General features: G+C 48.5%; 1 protein-coding gene across 4 annotated transcripts; it reads right to left on the reverse strand.

Annotated features, from left to right (window-relative positions):
- Nucleotides 1-1,499: 1,499 nt before the first annotated feature.
- Nucleotides 1,500-4,989, reverse strand: P2RX2 (purinergic receptor P2X 2). Of its 4 annotated transcripts, XM_047762250.1 has the most exons (12): nt 4,808-4,989; nt 4,355-4,490; nt 4,178-4,249; nt 3,979-4,054; nt 3,811-3,907; nt 3,560-3,640; nt 3,295-3,433; nt 2,789-2,919; nt 2,459-2,549; nt 2,275-2,340; nt 2,126-2,203; nt 1,500-1,936 (listed from the first exon to the last, which is right to left on the reverse strand). In XM_047762250.1, exons 1-12 carry the CDS (start codon nt 4,987-4,989, stop codon nt 1,832-1,834), a joined length of 1,254 nt encoding a protein of 417 aa, XP_047618206.1. In that variant the 3' UTR covers nt 1,500-1,831. The 4 variants fall into 4 exon arrangements, with proteins under 4 accessions (XP_047618206.1, XP_047618204.1, XP_047618205.1 ...); XM_047762248.1 differs by having other exon boundaries at nt 1,500-2,203; XM_047762249.1 differs by lacking the exon at nt 2,275-2,340 and having other exon boundaries at nt 1,500-2,203.
- Nucleotides 4,990-16,608: the final 11,619 nt, after the last annotated feature.

A 16,608-nucleotide genomic window follows, 5' to 3' on the forward strand; every position in this document is an offset into this window, starting at 1 on the left:
ATGCCACAGGTGTGGCCGTAAAAAAAGAGAAAAACAGGCAGATTGGCGAGGCAACAAACAAATTAAATGTGAATCATCAACTCAGAAACCCCAAATGGGTGGGTATTGGGGGCCCCACTGTTGGCTCCAGAACCTAGTTTAAATTCGTTCTTGTTGTCTAATTGATGCTTTGAATTTTTCTTTTAATTTACACTTTTAACTTTCACATTTCTTAAAAGTTTTACTGTGTGTATGTATGTGCTGCCCCTTGGTGTCTGGAAAGAAGGAAGGAAACTGACTGAGGTCTGTCCATCTGGGTTTGCTGGCCCCTGGGTACCGCCTCCCAGGCACGACCAGGCCCAGTAACTACAGGAAACCCGACTCTGCTTGGAGGCGATGGAGCCCATCAGCTCCCAAATGGAGATTAAATCAAATTAGGACTGGGTGAGAGGGGAGGGCTAACCAGCCTTCCTGGAAACAGAGCTGGAAAAGTCCCAGGAGAGCGAGGATGGGGCTGTGTGCCCATCCCCACTGCACAGTTCCCTCTGAGGTCAGCCTGCCCTGGGGGAATTTGGGGCAGTGGAGGGTCCCAGGGTCACTCTCAAGCTTGGGGAGGGAAACCTGAGCCCCTGGCCCTGGTTCTTGAGCTGCAGCCCAGCCCCAACTGGAAAAGCCAGTTTCTCTAAAACTGTAGCTAGATGTCTGTGAGCCAGACACTCTGGATGTCATAGGCATTTGGATTACCCCTGGAGTCGAACTTTCAAGCACAGGAGAATCTGCAGGGGTGGCTGGGGCGCTTCTCCAGGGTTTGCTGGCTCCAGTGAGTGGTGCTGGCCCAACTGACAGGAATGGGGGCCAGCTCTGACCTTGGGAGTGAGTGATGGGGTCACAGGGGAGACCGTCTGTGGGAGGCACTGGGCCTTAGGACTGTGCACTCGTCATCACCATTGCAGGAAGAACCACCCCAGGTCCAGTTCTGGTGTCCTCAGAGCAGGGCCTGAATGGGCAGAGCTGCTGAATGGAGTGACCCTGTAGCATCCAAGGATGTAACCAGATTACCAGGGGGCCTGAGCCTGCTAGTGCCAGCTCCCCACATTCCTCCAGCCCTGCACCAAAGCCCTTCGTCTGCCCCCACTTTAAGTAGAGCCTCAGGGCCTGGAGGGACTTTTTTAAGACCGACCTAAGCTTTGGATCTTCTTAGTTACAACTCCACCTCCTTTCTGGCTCTTTTCCCCAAGAGGCACCATCCTTTTCCCATATTTTGAAGTTTGGGATCTGGGGTGACCCCTGCAAGAAGCTGGTAAAAGCATTAGGGGTCCTCATACGTTCTCAGCCTGTGTGGCCCCCAGTTCAGACATGACTAACCTGGCTGGACATGGGGGTAGCAGTCATAGTCCACACACTGCACTCAGGACCAAGTACTCCACAGCCCCATACCCAGGACCTGCCACTGCATGTTTGTCTTAAGAGCCTCAAGATGCTTTTCTCCAAAGACAAGGCCAGAAGGTTCTGGTCACAGGTTTATTGGACTCAGTATGTGATTTCTTGGCTATGAGGTGAGCAAAGGATTGGAGGGTGGGGAGAAGGTGGAGGTGGAACTTGCCCCCTCTAGGCCCCTGGGCGGTTGGGAGAAAAGATAGAGGGCAGGTGGGAGTAGGGGCCCCCCACTTCAGGTCACCCCACTGCCTGGTTGCACAGGGGTCCTTTGGTTGCTGGTTTTGCCAAGGTGTGTGGGCAGGGCCCAGGTCAAAGGTCCCAACCGTGCTCCTGGGGACTGTCTTGGGACCAAAAACTTCAGGGGCCCCAATAGGCCCAGGTCTCCGGTGCCACGTGATAGAAGGCAGGAGGGGGCTCAGAGCTGGGCCAGACCTCGGCCGTCTGTGAGTGTGCAGTCCTGTTGGGAAGGCTCAGAAGCGCAGAGCCCTGGTCCTGCACCCCCGCCAGGAGCATCCACCATCTGCTCAGATGGGGCAGAGGTGGGGCAAGGCCGTGGAGGTGGGGCAGCCAGGACCTGGCTCTGCCCCTCACCCCACAGCTGGCCTGCCAGCCCTGGGTGTGTGAAGCAGGGACCAGGTGGGGGAGGAGCCTGGCCCAAAACAAGGGCCAGGATCACAGGCCAGCTACCTGAGTGCCTTGGTGTACACACCTTGTCAAATTTCTTATGGCTGTAGACCTTGTTTTTGTTCATGAATGTTAGCAGGATCCAGTCACACAGGAAGGAGCCCTGAGACAGACAAGACCGCTGTGTAAGGGCCTGGCAGCCCCCCACCCCCAACTCTAGCGTGCATGCCTTACCACCCCAATGGAGGTCAGCGCTGTGGCCAGGTTAATGATGGTGGGGATCAGGCTGAACTTCCCTGCCTGGGGGCAAAAAGGCCACCTTAGATGGTCCAGGAGCAGGACTCCAGGGAGGGGTGGAGTGTGGGGAGATTGAGGGTGGGCCAGCCCAAATCCCAGGTGGCAGAGTGGGTTGGTTTACCTGTCCATGCACGATGACATCAATTCGGATCCCGTAGGCTTTGATGAGTGTGCGAGTGCTGCTGCCGTTTATTCTATAATACTTGGCGAACCTAGGACGGAATGACCCAGAAGCACATCAGACCCAGGGTGGAATGGCCTGGATGTGGGAGCCCTGGCTCCCTGACCCTGAGGGGCATAACAGTGGGTGCACCTGTTGCCCAGTCGAGCAGCTCCAAGGCTGCTGACCACAGGCACCTCTGAGCCTTTGGGCATCTGCCCTTTTTAGCTCCTGGACCTCCACAGGCAGGGCAGATGAGGACCCAGCTATCCCTAGGCTACTGAAAGTTACCTGAAGTTGTAGCCAGATGAGGCTGGGATGTGCTTGGGGTCGAGCCTTCGGAAGGAGTACTTGGGGTTGCACATGGATGCTGACAGGTCCAGGTCACAATCCCAGTTGATAATGACACCAATGACACCACCCTGTCCAGAGGTGGGCACAGAGATAGTGCCAGGATCCACTCAGAGGGGACCTTCAAGCCCTGAGGTCCTGCTAAAGTCTGTGCATGGGACACATACTATGGGGCGTTCAGGGCAGAGAGCTGGGGAGGGGGGCTTGTTGAGTGCCCTGCTTCCCAGGCAGGGGTGCCAGCAGCCAATGGTGTGACTAGGAGTCAATAATTTAGCAGGAGCCATGCAGCGACCAGATGGGTCAGCTGATCATGTTTCTCTTTCCTCTGCCCAGGCAGAGCCAAGACTGCAGAGGGACTGGGCTGTAACGAGACCCCTTGAGGGCCAGTGGGAGCCAGCACCTGCACGGGCAACTGTCCAGCCCACTCTCCCTGGCTCCACCCTCACCGTGTGCGCCAATTCTGTGAAGTTTTCCCCTGCCTGCTCCACGATGTAGCCCAGCTTGAAAATGGGGCAGTAGAGGTCAGAGACCTCGTGGAATGTGCAGTGTCTCAAGTAGCCATCCTTCCGGTTCTCGATGTTGCCCCTAAGGACAGAGCCCAGCAACATCAGATGGGGAGGGGGCAGAAGCCAGCCACGCACCCACAAACAACACATTCCAGGAGGCAGTTCCCACCAGTCCTGCCCTTGTCACCACACCCTGAAGACTTACTTGGAGAACTGGAATTTGGGGTAGTGGATGCTGTTCTTGATGAGGATGGTGAAATTTGGGGCCATCTTGCCGAGAAATTGGCTGAGGAGGCACAGACTAAGTGTGTTTAGTCGCCCCTCCTACTCCCCCAGCCTCCTTGGCTGCGAGGTCCTCCCCTCCCCTCACATCCTGGTTCTGGTGGATGAGGAAAAAGGAGCAACTGCAGAGTCGCGCTTGGTCCCAGGTGGGTGGGGGTCATCGGGCACGCACACCTGACTGAGGCGCCATCTTCCACCGGGCACCAGCCAGACACCTCGCAGGTCTTGGACGGCCCGTGGTAATAAGGTACGCAGCGCCCGGTCCGCAGGCCTGCGGGCAGACTCAGGCTCAGGAGACGAGGGGCGCCGCCCCAGCCCTGCCCCCAGCTGGCGCACACTGACCGTTTCCTAGCATATCCAGCTGCCCAGCCACGCAGTCCTCGTCCGAGTCGCAGGTGGCATTTCTGACCCTCATACTCTAGGGGGGGAGACTGCTTGGTCAGGGGCACGACACCCTTTGGCCCCAGGCCACCTTGGTTGGTCAGCTGACCAGGCAGGTCCCCTCCCTCCCACCCCAGCTCTGCTCTCGACCCGGCCTCACCTCCGCGCAGGTTCCGAGGGTCTGGAAGGAGGTGACCTCGATCCTGGTGATGATGCTGAACACGCTGCCCCCCTAGCCTCAAAAAGAAGAGACAGTCGGCCTGAGGGGGCAGCTCCGCCGCCACTCGGTCCCACCCTCAAGGTGCGCGGGGTACCGCGTGGGGCCCGCTTGGCGCACCTCGGGGGGTTTCACGTACTCCTCCACGTCCCACACTTTGTGCTCTGACAAGGTGAGACCCTTGACCTTGGTGATGACGGAGCTTTCCGGGCCAGTCTCGCTGTCCTGGTAGCTCTTCTGCACGATGAACACGTACCTGTGTGGACTGGCAGGGTCGGGTCTCGAGGAGACCCCGGGCAGGCCCAGGACACCTCCCAGCTCCGCTCAGGCCGGATTGAGGCCGCGTCACCGCCTCTTCTTGGAGGCCAGATAGGGTCTGCGGGGCCAAAGGGGCCAGCCGGGGCCCCCAGGTGTTCTCCACACGCCTGCGCCCCCGTTCTCCTTGCCCAGCGATCTTCTCGCCTCCAGCCCAAAGCGGACTCTCCAACCTGGGACGTCCTAGCGGCCCCTTCCCCGGCCCTCGCCCCCTACCCCGGGCTCCCCCTCCCCGCTCCCGGCCCCGTGCGCACCCACCACACGAAGTAGAGCAGAATGAGTAACTGCACGGTGCGGTACACGATGCCCAGGCGCCGGTTCTTCACCACGATCACCTTGGGTGTCTCGTAGTCCCAGAAGGCGGACCAGCAGCCCCGAGCCAGGCGCCGGGCCGCGGCCGCCCCGGCTGCCGCGGGGGACTTGGGCTCGGCGGCCGCCATCGCCCCGCAGCTCGAGAGGCTTGGGACGTGGCACGGGCCCTGAGGGCTGGGGGCGCGGGCTTGGGGGGCTCCGGTGGGCCCGCCTCCGGGGCGTGGCCTCGCGCGCCCCGCCTCGTCCCGCCCCAAACCAGGTCGGTCTCGGACAGGAGGGCGCCTGGCAGAGACGCTCCGCGCACCTGGCAGGTGTCACCAGGTGGATCCCCAGGCGGACAGAGGCTGCGTCGCAGCAACGCTCGTTCTAAGCCGGCTCAAGGAGGCGTGGAGACTGACCAGGTCCGCGCCGCCCTGGGGAGGACTCTTAATTTGCGGGAGGAAGTCGCGACTGGGCACCGCCTGCATCTTCAGCGTCTCCACCGTGTCTCATGTGCAGCGTACAGTAAAAGTAAACCCCAAGAGCAATTCCTTAACAAAATGTATAATTTCCCCAATTTTGTTGGGATACAATCGACATGTGAAGTTATGTAAGTTTAAGGTGTACAACGACGTGATTTCCCAAGGGCAATCCTTGATTGGTGCCCACAGTTCTCCGCAGCTGGGTAAAGGCACCCTGCCTCCAAGGTTCAAAAACCTGGATCCTTTGGAGTTCCCGTTGTGGCTCAGCGGAAACGAATCTGACCACTATCCATGAGGATAGGGGTTCAATCCCTGGCCTTGCTCAGTGGGTCAGGGATCCTGTGTTGCCCTGAGCTGTGGTGTAGGTCGCAGATATGGCTCAGATTTGGCATTGCTGTGGTGTAGGCTGGCAGCTGCAACTCTGATTAGACCCCTGCCTAGGAACTTCCATATGCCATGGGTGCGGCCCTAAAAAGAAACAAAACAAAACAACAACAGAAACAAACAAACCTGGGGAGTTCCCCTTGTGGCTCAGCAGAAACGAATCTGACTAGGAACCACTAAGTTGCTGGTTTGATCCCTGGCCTCTTTCAGTGGGTTAAGGATCCAGCATTGCCCTGAACTGTGGTGCAGGTGGAAGACATGGCTCTGATCTAGTGTGGCTGTGGCATAGACTGGCAGCTGTAGCTCTGATTCGACCCCTAGCCTGGGAATCTCCATATGCTGCAGGTACAGCCCTAAAAAGCAAACAAAAAACAGAAACAAACAAAAACCTGGATGCCCTTCTTTGCTCAGACACTCCTCTGGCTTTTATTTAGATACATGTTCAGTTCCAGCTCCTTCCTGCACCCAAGACAACAGCTTGCAACTCTAGGCTTCTATCCATCATTTCCAACTTTCTTTTGTTTCAGTTTGGTTTTTCCCCATATTTTTGGTTTTGTTTTTACTTTTCGGGTTTTCACGTCTGCTTCATTATTTTGGAGCAAATCCCAGACATCAAAATATTTCACAAAATGATAAAAGTTTAACAATTTTTTTTGTCTTTGTCTTTTGTCCTTAAAGGGCCGCACCGTGACATATGGAGGTTCCTAAGCTAGGGGTCTAATTGGAGCCGTTGCTGCCAGCCTACATCACAGCTCACGGCAATGCTGGATCCTTAACCCACTGAGTGAGGCCAGGAATCAAACCCGCAACCTCATGGTTCCCGGTGGGATTCATTTCCATTGTGCCACAACTAGAACTCCAAAAGTTTAACACTTTTTTTTGAAATTAAATTCACACAGCATTTAATTAACTGTTTTAAGTAAACAATTGTATGGTGAACAATTCTGTGAAATTTAGTACATTCACAGTGTCGTGTAACCACCATTATATACTTCCAAAATATTTTCCTCATCATCAAATAACATCCCTTACCCATCAAGAAGTCACTCCCGGGAGTTCCTGTCATGGCACAGTGGAAACAAATCCGACTAGGAACCATGAGGTTGTAGGTTCGATCCTTGGCCTTGATAAGTGGTTAAGGATCCGGCGTTGCTGTGAGCTGTGGTATAGGTCACAGAAGTGGCTCGGATCTGGCATTGCTGTGGCTCTGGTGTAGGCTGGCGGCTACAGCTCCAATTAGACCCCTAGCCTGGGGACCTCCATATGCCGCGGGTGCGGCCCTAAAAAGACAAAAAAAAAAAAAAGAAGAAGAAGAAAAAAAGAAATCACTCCCTGTTCCCCCTCCTCCACACACGTACTGGCAATACCAATCTACTCCTCTCTCTGAGGATTTATTATCTGTTTTGGATATTTCATATAATGGGATGATGGAATATTTGCTTTTTTGTATCTGACTTCTTTTGCTTAGCATAGTATTTTCAAGGTCCTTTTTTTTTTTTTTTTTTTTGTCTACATCATAGGCATGAGGAAGTTCCCTGGCCAGGGATCAAACCCCAGCCATAGCAGCAACCTAAGCTGCAGCAGTGACAATGCTGGATCCTTAAACCCGCTGAGCCACAGAGAAACGCCCTCCCTTCATTTTTATGGCAGAATAATATTCCAGTGTATGGATATTCCACAATTTATCTATTCATCTGCTGATAGACATTTTAGTTTTTACATCCTGGCTATAGTGACTAGTGCTGCTATGAACATTCATGTACAAGTATTTGAACACTTATTTTCAAATCTTTGGGGTATATCTTAGAAGCAGAATTTCTAGGTCATTCTGTGTTTGACTTGAGGAACCACCAAAATGTTTGCCAAGCAGCCAAACATTTTACATTCCAGTCAACAATACACAAGGATTCCAGTTTCTACATATGCTTGTCAACACTCATTTTCTGATCACTTGGTTATTGCCATCCTCGTGGGTGGAATTATATAATTTATGTAGATTAATGTCTATTTAAGTCCATTGCTCATTTTTAAAATTGTCTTGTCTTTGTTGTTCAGTCGTTCAATTCTCTGTATATTCTGGATACTTAACTCATCAGAAATATGATTATCAAATATTTTCTCCCAATGTAGGTTGTCTTTTTACTTTATTTATTTATTGCTTGCTTGTTTGCTTTTTTAGGGCCACACCCATGGCATGTGGAAGTTCCCAGTCTAGGGGTCAAATCAGAACTGCAGCTGGCCTATGCCACAACCAGAGCAACGTGGGATCCAAGCCACATCTGTGACCTACGCCATAGCTGTGGCAATGCCAGATCCTTAACCCACTGAGTGAGGCCAGGGATCACACCCTTGTCCACATAGAAGTCAGATTCATTACTGCTGAGCCATGACAGTAACTCCATCTTTTTACTTTATTGATAATAACCTTTTTTTTTTCTTTTCTTTTTTGGCTGCCCCACAGCATATGGATTTCCCAGGCCAGGGATCAGATCCAAACCTCAATTGTAACCTATGCCACAGCTGCAGCAACACTGTTTCCTTAATCCTCTGAGTGAGGCCAGGGACTGGACCCACATCCTCAAGGATACCTGTTGGGTTTGCAACCCTCTGAACCACAACTGAAACTCTCCTACAACTGATTTTTTGTCATTGTCGTTTTTGTTTGTTTTAAATTTTTTGTTACAGTTGGTTTACAGTGTTCTGTCAACTTCTGCTGTACAGCAAAGTGACTGTCATACATATATGTATAAAATATATATATATATACACACATTTTTTTCTCATCTTCCATCATGTTCTATCACAAGTGATTGGATATAGTTCACTGTGCTGTACAGCAAATTTTCCTCACAGCTGATTTTTGTGTGTTGATGTTCTACCTTGCAGATTTGTTCAACTTCATTTATTAGTGCTAGTGGTTTTCTTGTGGATTAATTTCTTATGGGTTCCCTGGGGGTTTTCTCTATATAAGTTCATATCATCTGCAAACACTTTTCTTCCTTTCTGATCTGGATGCCTTTCATTTTATCTAATTGTTCAGTCTAGAACTTCCAGTACAATGTTGGATAGCAGTGGTGAGAGCAGGCATCCTTGTCTTCTTCCTGTCTTAAGGGGGAAGTAAGGGGGAAGATTTCTCTCTTTCACCATTGAGCACAAAGTTAGGCAGGGCTTCTTCATAAATGCCCTTTGCCATGTTGAAGAAGTTCCTGTCTTTTACTACTTTACTTTTCTGAGTGTTATAGTGAAAGAATGTTGGATTTTTTTTAGAAACTTTAGGAGTTCCCTGGTGGCTCAGCAGGTTAAAAACCTGCGCCCGTGTTTTTTTTTTTTTTTTTTTTGTCTTTCTGCCATTTCTTGGGCCGCTTCCGCAGCATATGGAGGTTCCCAGGCTAGGGGTCGAATCGGAGCCACAGCTGCTGGCCTACACCAGAGCCACAGCAACTTGGGATCTGAGCTGCGTCTGCATGGCAATGCTGGATCCTTAACCCACTAAGCAAGGCCAGGGATTGAACCCGCAACCTCATGGTTCTTAGTCAGATTCGTTAACCACTGAGCCACGACAGGAACTCCTGGGCCCGTGTTTGATCCCTGGCCTAGGACCCTTTGCATGCCACTGGCACAGCCAAAATAAAAGACAAAATACAATTTTTTTCTGCATTAGTTGAGATAATCATTTTCACTTTCTTGGTGGTGTCCTTTGAAACAATTTTTTTTTTTTTAATTTGGGAGAAATTCAATTTATCTATTTTTTTTCTCTTTTTGGTTACACTTACGTTTTCATTTATAAGAATCCATGCCCAAACCTAAGTCTACAAATATTTACACCTATGTTTTCTTCCTTTTTTGTTTGTTTGTTTCTTAGGGCTGCACCCGTGGCATATGGAAGTTCCCAGGCTAGGGGTTGAATCAGCCCGATCTACACCACAGCCACAGCAACACCAGATCCGAGCCTTGTCTGTGACCTACACCATAGCTCATGGCAACGCTGGATCCTTAACCCACTGAGTGAGACCAGGGATCAAACCTGCAACCTTATGGTTCCTAGCTGGATTCATTTCCGCTGCGCTGCGATGGGAACTCCACACCTATGTTTTCTTCTAAAAGTGTTATGGGAGAGTTTGCTGGTGGTTCAATGGATTAAGGATCCAGTGTCATTACTACTGTGGCACAGGTTCTATCCCTGGCCCTGGGAACTTCTGCATGCTGTGGGCAAGCGCCCCCCACCCCCAGCCCCAAATTTATGGTTTTAGCTCTTATACTTAGGTCTTTAATTCACCTTGAGTTAATTTTTTTTTTTTTTGGTCTTTTTAGAGTAAAACCTGTGGCATATGGAAGTTCCCAGCCTAGGGGTCAATTCAGAGCTGTAGCTGCAGACCTACGCCATAGCCACAGCAACACCAGATCTGAGCCACATCTGTGAACTACACTGCAGCTCATGGCAATGCCAGATTCTTTACCCACTGAGCAAGGCCAGGAATTGAACCCACATCCTCATGGATATTAGGTGGGTTTGTTACTGCTAAGCCACAATGGGAACTCCAGCTTGAGTTAAATTTGTTTTGTTTTGTTTTGTTTTTGCTTTTTAGGGCTGCACCTGCAGCATGTGGAGGTTCCAGGCCTAGAGTTTGAATCAGAACTACAGCCGATGGCCTACACCACAGCCACAGCAGTGCAGGATCCAAGCTGCATCTGTGACCTGCACCACAGCTCACGGCAATGTCAGATCCTTAACCCACTGAGCGAGGCCAGGGATCAAACCTGCAATCTCATGGTTCCTAGTCTGATTCATTTCTGCTCTGCCACCACAGGAACTCCTTGAGTCAAATGTATACAATGTGAGGTAGGGATAGCCTAATTCTTTTCCAGCACTGTTTGTTGGAAGGCTACTCTTTGCCCATTTAATTATTTTCGTATCATCGTTGAAATCAATTTATTTTATTCTATTTTACATATTTATATTTTATTTCTTGGTTCTCAATTCCATAGATCTAAATTTCCCTTTTTCTTGCTTTCTTTTTTTTTTTTTTGGTCTTTTTTGCCATTTCTTAGGCTAGGGGTCTAACCGGAGCTGTAGCTGCCAGCCTACACCAGAGCCACAGCAACGCAGGATCCGAGCCGCATCTGCGACCTACACCACAGCTCACGGCAACGCCGGATCGTTAACCCACTGAGCAAGGCCAGGGATTGAACCCGCAACCTCATGTTTCCCAGTCGGATTCAGTTAACCACTGCGCCACAACGGGAACTCCTAAATTTCCCTTTTTCAAAAAAATTTTTATTATAGTTGCTTTACAATGTTGTGCCAATTTCTGCTGCACAGAGAAGTGACTCAGTTGTACATACGTATACACTTTTTCTCATATTATCTTCCATCATGTTCTATTGCAAGTGATTGGATACAGTTCCTTGTGCCGTACAGTAGGACCTCATTGCTTATCCATTCTAAATGTAATAGCATGTTGGCATATGGAAGTTTCTGAGCCAGGGATTGAGCCACAGCCACCGTAGAAGCCACGCTGAGTAGTTACGCTGTGAGCCACAGGGAAGTCCCATAGAGCTACATTTCTATCCTTCTGTCAATTAAGTACGAGTAAATTACTGGGTCCTGTGGTAATTATCTTGATTACTGTTGCCTTGTTGTAAGGTATGAATTTAGGAAGTGTGAATCTTGCAAATATACTCTGCTTTTGCTTTTTTGCTTTTTAGGGCATATGGAAGTTCCCAGGCTAGAGGTCTAATTGGAGCTGCAGCTGCCAGCCTAAACCACAGCCACAGCAATGCAGGATCTGAGACATGTCTGTGACCTACACCACAGCTCATGGCCATGATGGAAGCTTAACCCACTGAGCGAGACCAGGGATCGAACCTTCATCTTCATGGATACTAGTTGGATTTGTACCCTTCTGAGCCACAATAGGAACTCCAAGATTGTTAAGGATCTGGCTTTGCCGCAGCTGTGGCACAAGTCACCACTGGGCATGGGTTCAATCCCTGGCCAGGAACTTCCACATGCCACGGGTGTGACCAAAGAAAAAGAGAGATTGTTTTGGCTCCTCCAGGTCCTTTGAATTTTCGTATGGACTTTAGGATCAGCTTAGTTCTGCAAAGAAGCTACCTGGGATTTTGATAGAAATTTTGCTAAGTCCTGCATAAATTCAGAAAATACTGTTTAACTTTTTTTTTTTTTATCTTTTTGCCTTTTCTAGGGCCTCACCTTTGGCATATGGAGGTTCCCAGGCTAGGGGTCGAATCGGAGCTACAGCTGCTGGCCTACACCAGAGCCACAGCAACCTGGGATCTGAGCCGTGTCTGTGACCTACACCACAGCTCACCACAACGCCGGATCCTTAACCCACTGAGCAAGGACAGGGATCAAACCCGCAACCTCATGGTTCCTAGTCAGATTCGTTAACCACTGAGCCACGACGAGAACTCCTGTTTGTTTAACATTGTTAAGCCTTACAATCCATGAACATGGAATGTCTTCCCATTTACGTAGATCTTCTTTAATTAAAAAAAACTTTTAGGGAGTTCCCGTCTTGGCTCAGTGGCTAACGAATCCGACTAGAAACCATGAGTTTGTGTTTTTTTGGTTTTTTGGTCTTTTTGCCTTTTCTAGGGCTGCACCCGCGGCATATGGAGGTTCCCAGACTAGGGGTCCAATCGGAGCTGTAGCCACCGGCCTACGCCAGAGCCACAGCAACACGGGATCCGAGCCGCGTCTGCAACCTACACCACCGCTCACCGCAATGCCAGGTGCTTAACCCACTGAGCAAGGCCAGGGATTGAACCCGCAACCTCATGGTTCCTAGTTGGATTTGCTAACCACTGAGCCACAACGGGAATTCCGAGGTTGTGGGTTTGATCCCTGGCCTCGTTCAGCGGGTTAAGGGTTAAGAATATGGCATTGCTGTGAGCGGTGGTGTAGGTCTCAGACGAGGCTTGGATCCTGCATTGCTGTGGCGGCCAGCCGCTAGAGCTCCAATTTGACCCCTAGCCTGGGAACCTCCATATGCTACAGGTGTGGTCCTAAGAAGACAAAAGACAAAAGACAAAAAAAAAAAAAAAGGAACGGAAGTTATAAACTCCTGGGCGGGGGGGGGGGGGGGGGGGGGGGGGAAATGGGCTTGTAACACAACAAAGCTAACTAATATTAATACAAATTTTGAGATATAAAGCTGACTGATATAAATTTTGAAAAAGAAAAAATAGGTTAAAGAATTTTATCAAAATCCTTTTCTGCATCTATTGAGATGATCATATGGTTTTCATTCTTCAATTTGTTAATGTGGTATATCACACTGGTTGATTTGCAGATACTGAAAAATCCTTGCATCCCTGGAATTAATCCCAATTGATCACAGTGCTTGATCCTTTTGATGTGTTGTTGGAATTGGTTTGCTTGTATTTTGTTGAGGATTTTTGTGTCTATGTTCATCAGTGATATCTATAATTTTATTTTTTTCTTGTATCTCTGTCTGGTTTTGACATCAGGGTGTTCATGGCCTCATGGAATGAATTCCAAAGAGTTTTTTCCTCTGCAATTTTTGGAATAGTTTCAGAAGGATATGTGTTAATTCTTCCGTAAATGTTTTGTGGAATTCACCTGTGAAGTCATCTGGTCCTGGACAGTTGTTTGTTAGGAGTTTTATTTATTTATTTATTTATATTAAAAGAAAAATTTTGTTTAGGGCTGCACCTGCAGCATATGGAGGTTCCGAGGCTAGGGGTCGAATTGGAGCTACAGCTGCTGGCCTATGCCAGAGCCCCAGCAACACCAGATCCAAGCCACATCTGCGATGTACACCACAGCTCCCGGCAACACCGGATCCTTAACCCACTGAGTGAGCCCAGGGATTGAACCTGTGACCTTATGGTTCCTAGTCGGATTCATTTCCACTGCACCACTATGGGAACGTGTTAGGAGTTTTTAAGTTGCTGGTTCAATTTCAGTACTTGTAATTGTTCTGTTCACATCTTCTATCGATTCCTGGTTCAGTCTTAGAAGATTGTACTTTTCTAAGAATTTGCCCATTTCTTCTAAGTTATTTATTTCATTGTCATATAGTTGCTTGTAGTTGTCTCTAATGATTCTTTGTATTCCCTATGTTGTAGGTTGTAACTTATCCTTTTTTTGTTTCTAATTTTACTGATTTGGAGCCTCTCCCTTTTTTCTTTATGAGTCTGGCTAAAGTTTTATTAATTTTGTTTATCTTTCCAAAGAATCATATTTTAGTTTTTTAATTTTTTTTCGGGCCAAGGGATATGGAAGTTCTCAGGCTAGGGGTCTAATCAGAGCTACAGCTGCAGTCTATGCCACAGCCACAGCAACGTGGTGTCCAAACACATCTGTGACCTACATGCAGCTCACAGCAACACCTGATCCTTAACCCACTGAGCAAGGCCAGGGATCAAACCTGGATCCTCATGGATACTAGTTGGATATTTTTCCACTGTGCCACAGCGGGAACTCCACAATCAGTTTTTATCTTTAAAAAAATTTTTTTTCTTGGGAGTTCCCGAGGTTGCAGCTATGATTTGGATCTGATCCCTGGCCCAGGAACTCCATATGCTGCTGGATGGCCAAGAAAGAAGAAGAAGAAAAAAAAAACTAAAAATAGAGTTTCCATATGCCCAGTAATCGCACTCCTGGCCATATATCCAGAGAAAACACTAATCTGAGAAGATACATGCACCTCTATGTTCATTGCGGTACTATCCGCAATAGCCAAGACATGGAAACAACCTAAATGTCCATCAACGAATGAATTAAGAAGATGTGGTACATATGCACAATGGAATATTACTTAGCCATAAAAAAGAACAAAATAATGCCATTTGCAGCAACATGGATGGACCTAGAGATTATCATTCTAAGTAAAGTAAGTCAGACAAAGACAAATATCATATATTACTAGCATGTGGTGTTAAAAAATGATACAAATAAGAGTTCCCGTCGTGGCTCAGTGGAAACGAATCTGATTAGCATCCATCAGGACAAGAGTTTAATCACCAGCCTTGCTCAGTAGGTTAAGGATCCAGCATTGCTGTGAGCTGTGGTGTAGTTTGCACACATGGCTCGGATCTGGCATTTCTGTGGCTGTGGCGTAGGCTGGCAGCTACAGCTGCTGTCGACTGCTAGCCTGGGGACCTCCATATGCTGTGGGTGTGGCCCTAAAAAGACAAAATACATAAATAAATAAATAAAATAAAAAATGGTGCAAATAAACTTATTTACAAAACAGTAACAGACTCACAGACAGAGAAAACAGATTCGTGGTTACCAAAGGAGATAGCAGGGTGAAGAGGAAGATAAATTAGGAGTTTAGGATTGACAGATACACTTTACTATGTAAAAGTAAACAACAAGGACCCACTGTCTAGCGCAGGAACTATATTCTATAATCTCGTAATAATCTATAATGCAAAACGATCTGAGAAAGGACAGTTTATATATAAATATATAAAAATTTTTTATAAATATATATATAACTGAATTACTTTGCTGTACATCTGAAAATAATGTAACATTGTAAATCAACTCTGCTTCAATTTAAATAGGTGAAAAAATTAGTTTTAGCCTCATAAAGCTTTATTTTTGTTGTTTTTTGTTTTTACTTAAAAAGGCATTTTAAAGGTGAAAAACTAGGAAGTTCCTTGTGGCTCAGTGGGTTAAGGATCAAGTGTTGCTGCTGTGGTTCTGGTTACTGCTGTGGGATGGGTTTAATGGCTGGCCTGAGAATTTTCACATGCCATGGGTGGGGCCAAAAAAAGTGAAAAAAATCAAGTTATTCAATTGAATTCTAAAACCGTTGGTTAAAGGGAAATGTTACTCTCTGATAAGAATAGAATTGTTTCTCTAGCCACATCCAGGGCATGCTGTAGTTCCTGGGCCAGGGATTGAACCCCCACCACAACAGTGACCTGAGCCACGGCAGTGACAATGCTGGATCCTTAACCTGGGCCACAGGAGAACACTGAGGGTAGAATCTTTAAAACTTATATTAAATGAAACTGTAAAAACAACCAAGTGGAGTTCCCGTCGTGGCGCAGTGGTTAACGAATCCGACTAGGAACCATGAGGTTGCGGGTTCGGTCCCTGCCCTTGCTCAGTGGGTTAATGATCCGGCGTTGCCGTGAGCTGTGGTGTAGGTTGCAGACGTGGCTCGGATCCCGCGTTGCTGCGGCTGTGGCGTAGGCCGGAGGCTACAGCTCCAATTCGACCCCTAGCCTGGGAACCTCCATATGCCGTGGGTGCGGCCCAAAGAAATAGCAAAAAGACAAAAACAACAACAGCAACAAAACAACCAAGTTATAAGCAAAAGTTCAAATAGATTTCCTTTTCTAGGAGTTTCTGTCGTGGCGCAGTGGAAGTGAATCTGACTAGGAACCATGAGGTTGCAGATTTGATCCGGCGTTGCTGTGAGCTGTGGTGTAGGTCGCAGATGCGGCTCGGATCTGGCATTGCTGTGGCTGTGGTGTAGGCCGGCAGCAACAGCTCCGATTAGACCCCTAGCCTGGGGACCTCCATATGTCGTGGGTGAGGCCCTAAAAAGACAAAAGACAAAAAAAAAAAATATATATATATATATATATATATTTCCTTTTCTAAATAGCTTGAGATAAAATTCACATACTATATACTTTACCCATTTAGAGTGTATAATTTGTTTTTAGTGTATTTACAGAGTTGTGCAAATATCCTCATGATTGGTTCATCTCCCCATAAGAACCCACACCCCCATCTCCAGCGATGCCACCCCCCCCTGCCCCCCCCACCCCCAGTGACCTACCTGGGGGTCGTGTCTGCTCCATAGTCTCACTCTCAGCTCAGTCAGCCTGGCTGGGATCATGCCTCCTCCCGATCTGACCTGGGTAGGGTCTGGGACAAGGTGCTGACCC

This window comes from Phacochoerus africanus, chromosome 15 (genome assembly GCF_016906955.1).
Source record: "Phacochoerus africanus isolate WHEZ1 chromosome 15, ROS_Pafr_v1, whole genome shotgun sequence".
Taxonomy (NCBI): Eukaryota; Metazoa; Chordata; class Mammalia; order Artiodactyla; family Suidae; genus Phacochoerus; species Phacochoerus africanus.

Excerpts from the sequence above, each read along its gene's own strand:
- P2RX2 (XM_047762248.1), bottom strand. The coding sequence starts at position 4,989 with ATGGCGGCCGCCGAGCCCAAGTCCCCCGCGGCAGCCGGGGCGGCCGCG. Across the intron at positions 3,641-3,810 it reads GAAGATGGCGCCTCAGTCAG|CCAATTTCTCGGCAAGATGG; the intron begins GTGTGCGTGCCC and ends GTGCCTCCTCAG. Across the intron at positions 2,204-2,274 it reads CGCTGACCTCCATTGGGGTG|GGCTCCTTCCTGTGTGACTG; the intron begins GTAAGGCATGCA and ends TGTCTGTCTCAG.